Source organism: Schistocerca nitens, chromosome 2 (assembly GCF_023898315.1).
Source record: "Schistocerca nitens isolate TAMUIC-IGC-003100 chromosome 2, iqSchNite1.1, whole genome shotgun sequence".
In the NCBI taxonomy this organism is placed as follows: Eukaryota; Metazoa; Arthropoda; class Insecta; order Orthoptera; family Acrididae; genus Schistocerca; species Schistocerca nitens.
This window is the reverse complement of record NC_064615.1, coordinates 430,731,702-430,750,224: the sequence shown is the minus strand read 5'-3', so window position 1 is coordinate 430,750,224 and position 18,523 is coordinate 430,731,702. Positions and strand designations below refer to the sequence as shown.

The 18,523-nt window shown below is 43.0% G+C and overlaps 1 protein-coding gene across 1 annotated transcript in view; it reads right to left on the bottom strand.

The window, feature by feature from the left end:
- Window positions 1-18,315, bottom strand: part of LOC126236296 (macrophage mannose receptor 1-like) — a 54,282-nt gene extending 35,967 nt beyond the window's left edge. The window contains exons 1-2 of the mRNA XM_049945488.1: window positions 18,217-18,315; window positions 3,360-3,518 (exon numbers count right to left, since the gene is read on the bottom strand). Of these exons, the coding sequence (XP_049801445.1) occupies window positions 3,360-3,497 (138 nt within the window). The 5' untranslated portion in view covers window positions 3,498-3,518; window positions 18,217-18,315. The remainder of the gene's footprint in view (window positions 1-3,359; window positions 3,519-18,216) is intronic.
- Window positions 18,316-18,523: the final 208 nt, after the last annotated feature.

The window sequence follows — 18,523 nt, the reverse complement described above, 5'->3', positions numbered from 1 at the left end:
AAAGTTCGGCAAATGTTCCTCGCGTGTACATTTTCTTAGAGGTTCCACGATATGAAAGCCAGATATCTAAAAATTAATATACAGAAAAAGGGGATAAAAATAAACAGTTCTTGACATTAATATTTCCTGTATATTAAAGAACATTCTGACAACAGTTTGAAGATTAATTTGTACAAAGGAAATGACTTCATGTCTGGTAACACGTGGTAAATTATAGTGAATGCTGAGCTTAGTAATTGGAGCTAAAAACTAATGCTCTTAAGGGAAAACTTATTTTCTTTTTACCACAGATAATTTACAATTTATAGTGACAACATAAAGCTCATAATTTTTATTAGGAGTGAAGTTCACTTGTCTCAATGCAGTTGTAACAACATATTCCGTTGGCAGAACTGAACACTTCGCTCCACTGAATATACATGTTGTTTCTGCTGACAGGAGTGTTATTATTGATCCGTCTGTACTACCCACAGTGTATTCGACCACTTGTACGTTTCACAAGGTGGTTGACAAGTGGGGGTCGAACTGCGCAATAGCCCTGGGTTCCGTGTGGGGTGGCGGTGGGGTGGGTGGACTGCTGAGACCTGTTGTGGGGTGTGAAAAACTGAGGGCTATGGCGGAACGAAGTCTCTCCGTCGTTCAATACACAATACACACAATAACAGATAAAATTAAAATGTTTATGAACCCAAAAAAGTCAAGCCATTAGTTTAATTAAACGCAATCAACAATGCAATAAGAATCAGCTTAATGTTTGAAGGAACTCCTCGACAGAATAGAAGGAGTGGCCCATGAGAAAGCTCTTCAGTTTCGATTTCGTGGATTACTTCTAAGATTTTTGAATTCTGGTGGTAGCTTAATACAAAAGGATGCAGCAGTATACTGCACGCCTTTCTGCATAAGAGTTAAGGAAGTCCGATCCAAATGCAGGTCGATTTCTGCCAAGTATTAACTGAGTGAAATCTTGCTTATTATTGAGAATAAGCTGATATTGTTAACAAGAAATGACAGTAAAGGACATTTATATTGAGAGGCCAATGTCAAAATACCCAGACTAGTGAACAGGGATCGATAAGAGGTTAGCGAACTTACACCACTTACATACCGAGGTGCCCGTTTCTGAGCCAAAAATATCCTCTTGGAATGGGAAAAGTTACCCCAAAATATAATACTGTACGACATAAGCGAATGAGAATAAGCAAAGTAGACAAATTTTCGTGTCGAACGATCACTTACTTCAGATACCGTTCGAATAGTAAAAATGGCAGCATTAAGTATTTGAACAAGCTCCTGAATGTGGGCTTTCCACGACAGTTTACTATCTGTCTGAACACCTAGAAAATTTGAACTGTTCAGTTCCACTAATCACATGGCCATACTGTGAAATTAAAAGGTCGGGTTTTGTTAAATTGTGTGTTAGAAATTGTAAAAAACTTAGTATTACTGTGATTTAGCGTTAGTTTATTTTCTACTGGATGAACTGCACCATATAACACCAAGCCAATGTTCTATACAACATCCTTTACTAAGCTAGCGTCATCAACAAACAGAAATATTTTACCTGTAATACTAGAGGGTATATCATTTATATGAATAAGGAACAGAAGTGACCCAACACTGACCCCTGGGGCACCGCCCATTTGACTTTACCCCACTCAGACCCCACATCACAGCCACTCCCGACACTGTGAATAGTGACCTTTCGCTGCCTGTTGCTAAAGTATGAAGTGAACCAGTTGTGAGCTACTTCCCATATTCTGTAATGGTCCAACTTATGGAGCTATATTTTGTGATCAACCGAATCAAATTCCTTAGTTAATTCAAAAAATATGCCTAGCGTTCAAAAGCTCTTGTTTAACCCATCCAGTACCTCACAGAGAAAAGAGAATATAGCATTTTCAGTTGTTAAACCACTTCTAAGGCAGAACTGTGCATACGACAGCTAATTGTGGGATATAAAATGATCGAATATCTTTACATACACAGCCTTTCCTATAACTTTAGCAAACACTGATGGCATAGAAATAGGTCTAAAATGGTCTACGTGATCCCTTCCTCCCTTTTTATAAAGCGGCTATACTACTGAGTACTTCAATCGTTCAGAAAACTGATCATTTCCAAAGGTAAAATTACAAATATGGCTAATTACAGGGCTAACATGTGCAGCACAGTACTTTAATATTCTGCTAGGCACTCCATCACATCTATGAGAGTCCTTAGTCTTCAGTGATTTAATTATTGTCTCCGTCTCTCCCCTGTCAGTATCAAAGAGGAATATTTCAGACATCAAACTCGGAAAGGCATTAGCCTAGAAAGTTATATGATTCCCTGTAGAGGATAATTTTGATTTAATTCACCAGCAATGCTCAGAAAATGATTGTTAAATACTGTACATATATCTGATTTATCAGTAACAGAAATATTTTTACTAAGAACTGACTGTATATCGTCAACCTTGTGTTGCTGACGAGACACTCAAAGAGCATGAGAAATGTGTTAAGGAAAGCATTACATTTGTCATCTATGTTATTGGCAATACAAACATCCTGCCACTATTATTCCTTGACGATGTTTAAAAACCTCTCTATTGCCGTTGGATTAACTTTCCTACATAATTGGTAATTATATGTCACATTTGTTTGAGTACAAAAGGATTTTAGTGTTAAAATATGTACATCATGGTCTAAAAGACCATTCACCGTTTTACTGACAGAATGCCCATCTAGTAATGAAGAATAAATAAAAATATTGTCTACGGCTGTGCTACTGTTCCCATGCTCCCTAGTCCAAAAAAACACTGTCTGCATCACATCATATGAATTTAGGAGATCTACCAACATCCTTTTTCATGCACCAACATATAAAAAGTTGATATTGAAGTCACCACATATAACTAAATTCTGGTACTTCCTACAAAGTGAATCAAGAACATTCTCTAGCATGAGCAGAAATGCTCTGAAGTCAGAGTTAGAGGACCTACAAACAACAAAAATTAAAAGTGTAGTTTCACTAAATTCAACTTCCCCTGCACAACATTCAAATATCAGTTCAGTGCAGTGCCGTGATACTTCAGTGGACTCAAATGAAATACTGTTTTTTTACGTACATGACTACTCCCCCATTCCGCAAGTAACTTCTTGAAAAACAGTCCGCTAATCTGTATCCTGCTAAATCTGCCTCTGAATTGTCAAATTATTTAAGTGGCGCTCCAACATAACAATAATTTCAGAGTCATCATCTATAAGCAATTCATTAACTTTATTTCTAATAGCTCTTATATTTTGATTTCTCTGCTTGGAATCTTGACGTCCTCTGTAAGTGATCTCTTAGTTAGAGGGACTTCCTTTAAGCAGGTATACCTTGTTTCTGGTGCAGTGGAGTGCATACGTCCAGTCCTGGTGGTGCTGCACTCGGCACCCGCAGAACAGGTCCACGGCGGCCAGGCCACCCGGCACTGCCGTTGCCGCCAGCACTGCCCACATCGCCAACAGCTGCATCTCACCGATCCACTACTCCTCCTGCAACAACACACATCCTCTTTGTGGTGTCACTGCTAGACACCACACTTTCTAGGTGGTAGCTTAAATCGGCCGCGGTCCATTAGTACATGTCGGACCCGCGTGTCGCCACTGTGTGATCGCAGACCGAGCGCCACCACACGGCAGGTCTCGAGAGACGTACGAGAATTCGCCCCAGTTGTACGACAACGTTGCTAGCAACTATACGGACGAAGCCTTTGCTCTCATTTGCCGAGAGACAGAATAGCCTTCAGCTAAGTTAATGGCTACGACTTAGCAAGGCGCCATTAGCCTTACATAGTTTGATAGTTATCGTATGAAATGTCTCATCAAGAATGCTGTATTCACAACAAGGATAAATAAAAGTTAAGTATTAGAGGAGCTGCATACTTTTCTTATTAGAATTCACTACTTATCCCGTTCCAGAATTCACGCCCGTCTGCGTTAGATAGTGTGCATTTCGGCCTCCTCTATCTACAAGGTGTTGGCACATTCACCAACACATCACTCTTAATTAGCACATTTTTAATTTTACCAAATAGACAGCTGCAGCTATCCAAGAAATCAAATCTGTATGGAGTGTAGCCATGTATGGAAGTGAAACATGGACGATACATATTTTGGACAAGGAGAGAATAGAATCTTTCGAAATGTGGTGCTACAGAATAATGCTGAAGATTAGATGGGTAGATCACATAACTAATGAGGAAGCGTTGAATGGGATTGGGGAGAAGAGAAGTTTGTGGCACAACTTGACTAGAAGAAGGGATCGGTTGGTAGGACATGTTCTGAGGCATCAAGGGATCACCAGTTTAGTATTGGAGGGCAGTGTGGAGGGAGACCAAGAGACGAATACACTAAGCAGATTCAGAAGGATGTAGGTTGCAGTAGGTACTGAGAGATGAAGAAGCTTGTACAGGATAGAGTAGCATGGTGAGCTGCATCAAACCAGTCTCAGGACCGAAGACCACAACAACAACATGTATCTACTTATGCAACAACCAAAATGATTACACTATCCACAACATATTCGTTTTCTCTCGATACGCTAACGTTAACTTTCTTCGCTGATGTCATTTGATGTTGATGTGAATTTCTCGGTGCATCAGCCTTGCCAAGTTATTTTTAAAACTCAAGCCATTTGTTTGTTGTTACGACTGACTTCATTGTAAGGAGACAATAAATTTGAATGGTGCATTGTACTCTTTAGAACAGAATACTCGCCGAGGTCTTTCCTGACACTACCAGCTTTTCTCTGAAGCTTGAATTTTAAATTAATCTGATGTAGGTAATATAAGACCACTTTATGTCAATGGTTGCTGTTGCGAAAACTCAATGAGCACTTCTTATGATTCGTTATTTGATGACTTAACTGGTTTCTTGGTGAACATTGTAAAAAATTACGCAAACAACATTTTATAACTATGATTCACAAAATTTTATTTTACATGCTCTAGGTTATAACGCGTAAAATCCATTTTTAGTATTATTCTTTCACAGATGTTACTCACGTCCTCTGATCTCATTTGAAACGAAGAAATTACGAACACCATTTCAGAATACGAAAGATATTTCAAAGTACAACAAGGGAATGAAGTGACGATGTGAGACACTGATGGACTACTACGTAAAAAGCTGTGGGTTTATTGTTTAAAATAACATTGCTCACAACACAATATTGAGAACAGAGTGCTGATTACTAAGTAATTGATAGTCAAAGATGCTTTTCGCAGTATCTGAGGTTGGAGTTTGGATACAAATTATTAACTGAACAATACTGAATGTGTGGGAGAGGAGGAGAAATCAACCCAGTTCTCCCTTTAGCTGTTTCCGCATTATTTGGAAGTAGCGAGAAAGCATGCTCCGTTTGCTCGTTCAGTACCAGTTATACGTATTGTATTGTATTTTAACTGGGGACCTGGAAACGACGGAGAGGCTCCGTCCCCGCCGCAGCCGCAGTGGTCAACAACCCCACGACGACTACCGCAGTCCACTTTACCCCTCCGCCGCCCCACAACGAACCCAGGGTCAACGTGCGGTTCGGCCCCCGGTGGCCCCTACCAGGGAACGTCTCACACCAGACGAGTGTAACCCCTTTGTTTGCGTGGTAGAGTAATGGTTGGTGCACGCGTACGTGGAGAACTTGTTTGCGCAGCAGTCACCGTGAATGTAACAGGCGGAATAAGGGGAACCAGTCCGCATTCGCCGAGGCAGATGGAAAACCGTCTAAAAACCATCCACACACTGGCCGGTTCACCGGACCTCCACACAAATCCGCCGGGCGGATTCGTGCCGCGGACCAGGCGCTCCTTCCCGCCGGAAAAGCCGTGCGTTAGACCGCACGGCCAACCGGGCCGGCTAGTTATACGTACTTTAATTTCAACTACAGTGTTTCCGACTTTGATGTCTTATCGATGCTGTATATAGGTGTAGTAGATATACTACATTTTCCAGCCTGTGTGATATTAAATGTTTCAATTTCAGGCCCAGATTAACAGCACATGTATTTGGAGAAATGCTTAACACAGTGCTGGCTTGTAATTCTTATGTATTGCAACCGGTTATGGTCTTTGATCATCCCTCACGTAAGAATGAACACAATCATAACATCACATGTCATACATGCCTTCACGTACGAAGAAAAATCTAGACGTATAAGGAAAACAGTTTCCAGCGTCAGCCACATTTATTTTGTCTGTACGCTTTTCGATGGTTCACGTCGTTATCTTAAGGCGGAGAACTATTTAGTTACATAGCTGATCTTAGTGAAAAGAACAGATCCCTTTCTACAGCAACAGATCTAGTGAAAGACAGGTTACGTTGCACCTTGGATTAGGAAGCGCAGTGTTATATATAAAAAACAGCAATTTTTGGGAATAAAGGATAGTTAAAAGGAAATACAGTCTAAAAAGGATAGTCCAATCCTGCTTTGGTTTCAAGTGCTCTCCACTGTACATTATTTTTACAGTGTGTCTTTAAAGATGTTAAATATGTCAGAGATATTGGGTACAAAAATAACTGAAAGGTGAAATTGCTGGATTGGGTATTTGTTACTGTACTTCAGAATTCCGTTAATTTATGAAATTGTTATAAATGCAAGTATGTTTATGTTTCATTCAAATAATATACATAGGCTACAACACAATACAGACAATGGCACGAATCAATTATTATATTAGATGGTCACCTACAAATAAATATGTTGTCCTTTTATTTAAAAAAATATAATAAGTTGCAATAGAATCCAGTATTTATGTTGAAGTGCTTGTATAGAAATCAGATTTCGTACAACAGACGGGCGTTCAGTAAGCAAAGCGACACTCCTTTTCTGAAAGCAGGTTGGATTTTATTCAGGTTTCTAATATACCATGTACTGAGGTGAGAAAAGTCACGTGATACCTCCTCATATCGTGTCGGACATCATTTTGTCCAGTGTAGTGCAGCAGCTCAACGTGGCATGGGCTCAACAAGTTGTTGTGAGTCCCCTGCAGAAATATTGAGCCATCCTGCCTATATAGCCCGTCCCTAACTGCGAACGTGTTGCCACCACTGGAATTTGTCCACGAACTCAGGCTCGATTTTGCCCCATAAATGTTCGATGGCATTCATGTCGAGCGATCTGCGTCACCTGTCATCCGCCCCAGTTGTGCAGAACGTTCTTCAAACCAATCGCCAACAGTTGTAGTCCGGTGACGCGGTACATTAACATCCATCAAAATCCTATTGTTGTTTGAGAACGTGAAGTCCACGAATAGCTGCAAATGCTCATCAATTAACTGAACATGATCATTTATAGTCAATGATCGGCTCACTTGTACCAGAGGACCCAGTCCATTCCATGTAAACACAGCCCTCACTATTGTTGAGCCACCACTTGCTTGCACAGTGCCTTCTTGACGGCTTGGGACCATAGTTTCCTGGGATCGTCGCCACGTTTAAACCGTACTATCAACTCTTACCAACTGAAATCGGGACTCATCTGACCAGGCCGTGGTTTTCCAGTCATCTAGGGTCCGGCCACGAGCCTAGGAGAGGCGCTGCAGGCGATGTCATGTTGTCAGTAAAAGCACTCGTTTCGGACGTCATGAGCAAAATCGTGTACGACCGCCGAGTTCACCGCAGGAGTGACTACGGGGGGCAGAGCACGCACGATCTCGCCGCAGTCGTCACCATGTGTATCGCATTGCGAGTACAGATCCGTGAAGTACCGGTAAAAAAATGGTTCAAATGGCTCTGAGCACTATGGGACTTAACATCTAGTATGGTCATCAGTCCCCTAGAACTTAGAACTACTCAAACCTAACTAACCTAAGGACACCACACAACACCCAGCCATCACGAGGCAGAGAAAATCTGTCGGGTCAAACGGAGTCCATCATCTGTGCCCAGCTCCCCGGTAAAAGCTCACTTGCGATTGGCACGATGTTGTATGAGGTGATACAACGATGCAAATTCGTCCTCTTGAAGCGATTTTGCTTTAGATCTGATCTTCAGTCCTTCATGCTGCGGTCGCTTTATGTTGATAAGCTTCGACTTTATTTGTTTGATGGTCGACAGCTGCGTGTTGGCTGGTGACGCAGTCGCATACAACTCTCGCAGAACTGCCTGGTAAAAATCAATCGTGCGTTTGACATCTTGCTCCCTTTGCCAGCTGTAGTTTTTTAAAGGATAATCGTATTTTCCGTTCGACCACAGCACTCCACCAGGCTATCTTGCTTGGGAATCTGCAGCATTGCTTGACACAGTCCGCCCGTGTCGTGGAGATGACATCTCGTAGCGCGGCATTGGCGAGAGTAGAAACATTTAGGCTCCACGGAATCCTATGCCATTTAGTATGCTGTTTGGCCAGATTTATCGTGACACAGAGGGCGCAGTGGTCGGAGAAAGTAGCCGGAATGACATCGGCGTCCAGAACATCTTGGCAAATATTCTCAGAGATGTACAAACGGTTTAGACGGCTACATGCGATGGAGGTCAGGTATGTATACTTTACTAGGGTAAGAAATTTTAGTTCCCACGCATCTTTCAGCTGCAGGTGAGGCACCAGATCATGTAACCCCCAACAGTAACTAAAGTTTGGCGATTGATCTTGCCTGTGGATCACACAGTTAAAATCACCACTAATTATCACCTGGATTGGGTTGTGGTGTAATAAGTAGATGATGTCTTAATTAAAGAAGTTAGCTCTTTCTGATTTTAGAGTCGTTCCAGTTGGAGCATAGATACTGACAACGGTGACGTCAAAAATTTGGCAACCTATGCCTCTACCGGAGTCCAACATTTCGATATTGCTCACTGGGATTCCGTCTCGTGATAGAATGGCCGTACCTGTACCCTCGTCCGCTGCAGTGGTTACGGTTGTTGCAAATCCTGATACATGAAAGCTTAAGATAGACACTTCCTGTAACAGAACTATATCAGCTTCGGACTCATAGATAAACAGCCATAGCATTGCTAACTTTAAATCTGTCACAATTCTGTTAACGTTCAGGGACAAAAACTTATAAGCTTGACTCATGATCGTCAGAGACGTGTCGGTGTTGGGAAGCTTCGGAAGCCCAGTCCATCTCACCGTAGGACTTCGAACCTACATCTGCAGGTTTTGTACCAGTTTTTGCGCTGACTTTACTTTTTGTCTTACTTCCAACCACGGAGTGATTTCTTTTAACTTTATTCTGCCGTCGTACAGTCGTTCAAAGTGTCATAGAAGACGGCGGAGTTGGCGAGTCATGGCTGTAAGCGGTATTTGAAAGTCCTTGCTTCGGAACGGGTGACGGCAAGTCCGAAGACGCGTCTTCAGTAGGCTCGATGTATTTGTTAGGAGCCGCATTGGCTGTTAGTGTACAGCTTTCTGGTTCTTCGCGTTGTTTGGAAGCAGTTCCGAGTTGGCTGGTGTTTATGTTATGCCGCATACCGCGTTTATCATCCTCTGTGTTTACGTTTAGCAGTTGACTGACTGCTGCCTCTTATATGTTGATCACCTGTGGCGAGTCAAGAAGCAGCATCGCAACGGATTGCTGTAAACAGTCGACTGCACTCGTATTGACAGTTTCAGCGTCGGGAGTTTCAATGTGAATTTGGCGGGTCGTAACTGAGCCGTCCGACATATTCGTGTCCTGTGTGGAGGGCTGTGACTCCGCGTCATCGGTTTGAGTTTTTACTACCTCGTCACCGGAGCCACTACCGTCACTAGTACGACGTCGTTTGTTACCGACAGATAATGCGACACCGGCGGCTAAGGGGTGACTGGCCACGGTTGACTGAGGTAAGGGTGAGAAGGTGCCTTTATCGAGATCGTTGTCCTCTGACGCAGACGCACTTGGTTGGGAGTCAATCACAGATGGCGTCTGATTTTGAGTTAGGACATCAGCCAATGTTAATCTCTGTCGTTGTTGCAGATTATTTCGAAGTACGAAATCGCGCCTTGGGCAATCATCTCGTAAATGGCCACTCATGTTACCGATAAATCAAGTGCCTACTTGTCCATCGTAAATGACATGAGCCTTATAACCACAGACCATTATACAGGATGGGATATTGACTTTGTCGGCCGGTGTGGCCGTGTGGTTCTAGGCGCTTCAGTCTGAAACCGCGTGACCGCTACGGTCGCAGGTTCAAATCCTGCCTCGGGCATAGATGTGTGTGATGTCCTTAGGTTAGTTAGGTTTAAGTAGTTCTAAGTTCTAGGGGATTGATGACCACAGATGTTAAGTCCCATAGTGCTCATAGCCATTTTGATATTGACTTTAACGGCCATGTCCACTGAGAGAACCCCACTATTACATTGGAGTTTGTGACGGCTCGACCATTTTTCGTTTCTAATCTGTCGGATGTCACCGTATTTGGCAAGGACATCTCTAAGAAAACAATTCTCAACCTCAGATGGCAAATTGAACACTCTCACTTGTTTATATTCGATGTCAGCGTTAGTTAATGAAACTGTACTCACCGAGTGATCACGATGTCGGAACTCTGCTTTCAGTATTCACCAAAATTTTCTCCAGTTGTATCTGATCTAAAAACTTCACAAAGAAACATTATTCTGCCATATAATATGCTGTGTGGACCTGGTCGGACGTGATGCCAATAATATCTACTATCCAGTCATGGATTTCTCGGTTGCACATTCCAGGAAGATTTCTCAAATGCAAAACACAGGGTATTCTTATGGGGTACACAAGGAGCCATAACTGCACTATATGAGCGGCCGAGACCGCTGTGAGTTAATTAATAAGCGTGTGTACGACGGTAGTGAAGAAGAACTGAGAACATCACAAGTTACAATCCAAGAATTTCTATAAATACGGCTTGCGACGCTAGACTACGCGGAAATACCGGCACGTACGTTCGCTGTCGCGTCCCAAGCGGAACTAACAATTGGGCTATCCGTACACGATAGACCGCACACGAAAATTTCCATATGTCATCAAGCGTTTGTCAACAACCTGTACTCGTGCATCCATTATGTGTATTCCCTTACGGGTGAGACATTTTACTTGAAAGTCGCTTGCCAGGTATCGGGGGATGCATGCGACAGTGCAGTACCTGTGTTATCCCGAATGAATGCATGTCCAAAGGAACCTTGCATCGTATTCGAAATAACACAGGCACAGTAGTATCGTATTATCTGTTGGTTTCTGTCTCGGGTTCTTCGGCCGATGTTTGGCGATTTTTCCGACGGTTCGCCAGCGTCTCCCTCAACCTCCTCCACTAGCAGTGGTTGCTGAGGTTTTGACAATGCCAGCCACTCGTGCTGGAAAAATGTCAGAAAAATCGTCAAACAAACGTCGGCCGAAGAACCCGAGACAGAAGTCAACAGGTAGTTTGGATTTACACAAACCAGAGGATGATAATTTATCTTGCCTACTTTTTAGGATGTGAAGAAGTCTGTGCCAGTTTTATTGCAGATTTTCGTGCCATGTTTTCCCCGGCTCGAAGTTCATCGCCAGCTCACTAGGAGAAGTACTGTCGTTCTCTGCTAGATTATCATAACATGGGCAGTACACTGGTTATATTTTAGTCTTCTATGGTCCGCACTAAAAGAGCATCGATTACAGAGCATCTCGCTTGGTAAGATTTTCCTTATTTCTGAATGTTGAACGCATTGCTCTTCCTCAAGAGACGATTTACTGATGGATGTTGCGCGCAGTGTGGTTAGCAGTCAGCTGTTTCTTATCCCGCACTGCCTCTCCGCGGTTATTCCCCAGACGCGGTCACGTTTGAAGGTCGCTGACAGCAGTTGGCAGCGGATCCGCAGCAGGGCTTTCCAAACAACAACGTGTGTCTCTCGAGATTTTCCTGTAAGATCGCCAGACAGCCCCTCAAGTCCACAATACACTAGGCGAAAGCTTGGCTAATTATGTTTTATTTAATGTTTCATTTAGTAAAGAGTTTAAGTCAGCGGGCAGTCTTGCTGCGTGGGGAATTGTAGGACGCTTCTTAAAACGTGGGGTGTGAAGCGTACGCAGGAAGCGGCTACCAGGTAACACAGAACATATGGGCTTAAGAAGGGCATAGAAATTCTTCCACTGGCCCAATGTATTACGTTTTGATTTCAAAGGGAGATCAATATCGACTTATTAATAACACATAGTTGAAATCGCCATAGCAAATCGGGACAGGAGCGTCCAAGGAAAGGAACCAGAACTTGTCTCGTTTGTTTGTCATGTGAGCTGTTAGCTCACGTAGTACTAGGGGCGGACGCTGGATGAAACAAGATATTACAGCAATAAGATTCTAAATTTCGATTGCAGTTTCTAACGCAGAGATAATTTGACCGCCTGTGGTAGAGATGTGTTTACAGCCGTAAATAATGCAGTAGCTTCTTCTGAGGGTAGGTTAGAATCTAAGTATGAAATAATTTGGACTATGTTAGAGAGGGTCAATCATTGTAATCACATGCTCCTGCCACAAGAGGAGTGGCGGCAAATTTGAGGGAAATCTTACAGAGAATTGTATGTCTTCCTGATCATGTTATAGTACCTGGGTGAGATTTCAGCTAACCGTTCGTAGATTGGGAGACTCCGATGATTTTTAGTGGATAGTAGTGACAAAGAATCGTGCGAAATTTTTCTAAACACCATATTCTAATATTACTTTGAGAAGTTAATAATGGAACCGCTTCGCAAGCATAACAATTTGGACCTTCAGATTACGAGGGTCACTCCAAAAGAAATGCACACTACTTTTGTTTAATTTATCTTTTATTCTACATGTTTGGAAGTTTTACAGTGTGTAGATACATCCTTTAGGAACAATATTTTCCTTTCTCCACATAATTTCCCTGCCTCTCAACTGCCTTACGCCATCTTGGAACCAGCGCCTATATACCCGCACAGTAAAATTCTGGGTCAACCTGTTGGAGCCACTGTTTGGAAGCGTGCACAAGGGAGTCATCATCCTCAAATCTTGTTCCACGAAGAGAGTCTTTCAGTTTCCCAAAGAGATGATAGTCACATGGAGGCAAGTCAGGACTGTAAGGCGGGTGTAGCAGTGTTGTCCATCCGAGTTTTGTGATCGCTTCCATGGTTTTTTGACTGACATGTGGCCGTGATTTGTCGTGCAACAGCAAAATATCCTGCTTTTGCCGACGTGGTCGAACACGACTCAGTCGAGCTTGAAGTTTCACCACCTGTCACAATTCTTTCAAGAAATTCATCTCCAACATTCTCGTACTGTTCCAAAAGTTCGCTGCATACCGTTTTTCTTGTTTCTTTGTGACCCACTGTCAACATCCTGGGAACCCACCTGGCACAAACCTTTTTTAACGCCAACACTTTCAGTATTCTGCAAACACTTCCTTCCCCTTTCCCAACATAGCGTGACAATTCGTTCATTGTAATGCGTCGGTCAGAAGTCACCAATTCGTTAACTCTCTGCACATTGTCTGGAGTGTGTGCAGTGCGAGGCCTGCCGCTGCGAGGACAATCCTCAATATTGCTGTGCCCGCTTTCATCACATAACCTGCTTACCCACCGTCTAACTGTACTGCTATCGACAGCAGCATCTCCAAACACCATTTTCAACATCTTGTGGATGTTTCCCACCGTCTCGTTTTCACAGCACAACAAGAATTCTAAGACAGCACGTTGCTTCTGACGAACGTCATGTGTAGCAGCCATCTTGAAGATATGCTGTGACGGCGCCATTCACGGGAACAGGTTGAACTAAGTTTGAAAACAAGCGGGAAGAATGTATATACACAATGTAAAACTTTCAAACATGCAGAATGAAAACTGTATTTTTCCAAAAATAGTGTGCATTTCTTTTGGAGTGACCCTCATACAAACAAACTTTCCCACTCATTGAATGTAGAATAGCTAATCCATTGTTGCAGGCCCGTTGTGGCATAACTGTTTACGGGTGTCCTTAGGAATGTAAAAAAAAAGTAGGAAGGAAATTCTGTTTTGTAAGCGCAACGAGAAGCAGTTTTCAATGACCGAGACAGTCAACACGAAAAATTAGTCTCTGAGTGCGAAAATGTTCTGTATAAATGGAGGAACTCAACAATGTCGTGCAATAACTCTTAGACACCTATGTACATAGCAAAATTTTGTGAAGCACCCGAAGGACTCGCCGTGGATCGACAGCTGTATGAGAAAGTCGCTTCACGCAGACTAAAACGTAGCCAAAGCCTCAGACAAACAAATACCGAACGAAGCCAACTTGTGCGTAATGACAGACATGCCTGAAACGTTAGGGAAATTCGAAAGTCAATTTCTACCTACCAGTCTGACAAAAAATCTTAAGCTGTTTTGGAATTTTAATAAATTAACAAAGGGATCAAAGCCATTTGTCCAGTGATCATTATGGCATCGAGACGGGGAACGACGGACAGAATATACGAAATGCCTTTTTCCAAAACCATTTCACCGAAGAAAATCGGACTGCGGCTCCTCTTCTCAAGCGTAACACCAATGTAAAACTTGCAGATATAGAAACAAGCGATCATGGATAGCACAAAGAACAGAAATCGCTAAACAGAGAAAAGGCCACTGGACCTGCTGTGACACTAAGATGACTCTACACAGAGTACGGGAGAACGGTAGCTGGAGGAGCGACGCGTTCCTACTATAGGAAAAAAAATTCGTAACTTCCCTGCTAGCTTTCTTCCAAATAGCGCAGTGGTAGGTACAAAGTGGGGAAGTACTGCACAAAGTACCTTCCACCACACAGCGCAAGGTGGCATTTCGTGTAAACCACTTGCTCTTAGCACTTTTGCAAAAAGCAGAGGTTGATGACGAAATACCACAGTGTGGCACATTTTGATACTGAAAGCGCCAGTGACGAAGACTGCTTGTTGATCCTGTTTTGTGGCCTCGATCAAGTATTTATTCTCATATGCGTGTCCTTCACTGCTACCTTGAAATACGTATCTGTTTCACCATTCTACAGAAAAGCTCATTTCAGTGTTTACATTTGCGAAACTTAGCCGGCCGATGTGGCCGAGCGGTTCTAGGCGCTTCAGTCTGGAACCGCGCGATCGCTACGGTCACAGGTTCGAATCCTGCCTCGGGCATGGATGTGTGTGATGTCCTTAGGTTGGTTAGGTTTAAGTAGTTCCAAGTTCTAAGGGACTGATGACCTCAGAAGTTAAGTCCCATAGTGCTCAGAGCCATTTGAACAATTTTTTTGTTGTTGTGAAAATTATACGCCGTTCAACTGGTGACATATATTAAAATGCCCATTCCCCTGTAAACATATTTATCTTTTGTTTTTAAATATGTTTACAGATTGTGTCTCTTGAATTGTAGAAATGTTACCACCTGACAGCTGAAGCTGCTGCTAGATTTGTTATTTATTGTGTGACCGGCTTCGATCAAAGACCATTATCTAATGCAGAATTTTGTTAACAGTGTGAATTTATAACACAATGTCAAAATTTTAATATTTATGAACGATACAAGTTACTTATAAATATTATTTTTGATATTCGCTTGGCCTCTTCCACCATCCTACGTTCATAAATCTGATATCAGGTTTACTGTTTTCCGTGGCAATACAATAAATTTAAGAAGATGCTGCTCACGACAACCCTTTTTTGAGCAATGAGTAGGCCCGCATCTCGTGGTCGTGCGGTAGCGTTCTCGCTTCCCACGCCCGTGTTCCCGGGTTCGATTCCCGGCGGGGTCAGGGATTTTCTCTGCCTCGTGATGGCTGGGTGTTGTGTGCTGTCCTTAGGTTAGTTAGGTTTAAGTAGTTCTAAGTTCTAGGGGACTTATGACCACAGCAGTTGAGTCCCATAGTGCTCAGAGCCATTTGAGCAATGAGTACAAAATAAGTGTTTAACGACGAATTGTCTTATATGGTGCTGAGATTGTTTGTTAACAAACTGTTTATGCTAAAACAGTGGCTAGCTTGGTTGCACAATTTTGCCATATTGATGCTAGCTGAATGTTTAGTAAAGATATGTGACCAGAATAGCAAATAGTATGTAAACCAAGGTCTTACAGTCGGCTGTGAAAACCACCAAATGTCACTTAACAACTCTGTTTACTCTTCTCTGTTCAGTTTCAAATTGACAGTATAGCTGGTACTATTCTGATTTGCAGATGAAGGACATACACTGTATCGAAAGACAGGCTAAATCATTTTTAAGGTAGTTAATCGAGACCGCAGTAAATCTACGGGACTGACTGCCAAGATCACAACGAAGTACTCGTACGTACCCGAGCAGTCGACAGATTTTCTAATAGATGGTTCAAATGGCTCTGAGCACTATGGGACTCAACTGCTGTGGTCATAAGTCCCCTAGAACTTAGAACTACTTAAACCTAACTAACCTAAGGACATCACACACATCCATGCCCGTGGCAGGATTCGAACCTGGGACCGTAGCGGTCGTGCGGTTCCAGCCTGCAGCGCCTTTAACCGCTCGGCCACTAGGCCGGCCCTATCTAATAGATGATAGTAATAAAAAAAATGGGTATGGTATGAGTGGAAACAATAACTGATGAATGTTCTCTTCAAACGTTCCTCTACGTTTGTGAGTTGAATTACATATTTCACATACCAGATGCCTTAAAATATTATGCACAGATATTCATTTTCCTGAGGCTGATTGACCTATAGGTCTAGTAAATTCGACAAAAGCTGTATTAACGAAACTTTCTTTTCGGTATGATGTGATGCCAGTAGGAACCATCAACGACAATTGCAGATTTTATTTGGTAACTGCAGACAGAAGATTCAGACAAGTAATGTCAAGAAGCAGATCAGTTCATAGACATAAGCGAGACAGTAATACTCGGTGGTTTGGCTGCGTGTCTTGAAACTATTCTACACAACATTTTTCTGAAACAGAAAAGAACAGATGTAATGTAAATGGCCGGGATTCAAACACAACAGGCAATCGCAAAGCGCTGAGATTTGTAAACAAGCTCTTTCTACGGATGTTTTGTTGGGTATCTGTAAACTAATGCTGTGCAGGTGCGTTGCCATTTGTGCACTATGAACGCAAAGTAAAGAAACAGACAAAACAAATAACTGCCACACCTATGTTTGATAAAAAAACGACAGTGGACAGAATGAAAAAAATTATTGTCTTTTCACGCTTACAAGGGAACCTCCCCATCACAAACCCCTCACATTTAGTTATAAGTTGGCACAGTGGATAGACCTTGAAAAACTGAACACAGATCAATCGAGAAAGCAGGAAGAAGTTGTTTGAAACTATGAAAAAATAAGCAAAATATACAAACTGAATAGTCGATGCGGAAGATAGGCAACATCAAGGAGATTGTGAGCTTAGGAGCGCCGTGGTCCCGCAGTTAGCGTGAGCAGCTGCGGTACGAGAGGGCCTTGGCTCAAGTCCTCCCTCGAGTCTAAAGTTTAATTTTTTATTTTCAGTTTGTGTGACAAACTCTTATGTTTTCATCACTTTTTTGGGAGTGATTATCACATCCACAAGAAAACCTAAATCGGGCAAGGTGGAAGAATCTTTTTACCCATTCGCCAAGTGTACAAGTTAGGTGGGTCGACAAGATATTCCTGTCATGTGACGCACATGCCGTCGCCAATGTCGTATAGAATATATCAGACGTGTTTTCCTGTGGAGGAATCGGTTGACCTGTGACCTTGCGATCAAATGTTTTCGATTCCCGTTGGAGAGGCACGTCCATTCGTCTACTAATCGCACGGTTTTGCGGTGCGGTCGCAAAACACGGACACTAAACTTATTACAGTGAACAGAGTGAACAGAGACGTCAATGAACGAACGGACAGATCATAACTTTGCGTAAATAAAGAAAGTAAACATTTCACTCGAAGAAAGACTTGAAGCAAGGACCTCACGCTAACCACGGGACCACGGCGATCTTGAGTTCACAGTATCCTTGATGTTGCATATCCTGCACATGGACCACTCAGTTTGCATATTTCGCTTATTATTTCATAGTTCCACACAAATTCTTCCTGTTTTCTCGATCGACCTGTTTTTCAAGGCCTATCCACTGTGCCAGCATATAGCTAAATCTGAGGGGGGTGCGATGGGGAGGTTCCCTTGTTGGTCACAAATAGTTTGCAGAAGCAAACAGCGCTGCTTTGAAGAAGTGATAAGGATGTTTACAGCTGTACTGAAAAGACGCATTGCTAAAGAAATCAACAATGATGCAGCTGAACGCTGAAGACAGATGTGAGAAGCCGCCGCACGCAAGACTCTGCAACAGCGCGAGTGAAAGCGGCCTGGAACGGTACTCACTTGCCAGTACGCACCGCAGCGATGCCCTCCAGTCGTCGTCTGCTTGCCTCTCCGTTAGGACGTGCTGACGCGCGCTGCGGCCGCCCCTCCCCCCCCCCCCCCCGGCCCTACCGTGTTTCATCCCCGCCGCGCCGCGCTGCGCCGCGCTTATCTCATCCACGAGTCTTCCGCTCTTGTCTTCGGTCACAACGAATTCTGTGAACTTTAACGACCAGCCACTTCCGTTGCCGAGTGGGAAGCACCTGTGCTTCGTGGAATCTTTTCTCGGACTAGGTTCTCTGCAACGCTGGTGCGTGAGGCCGTCGTT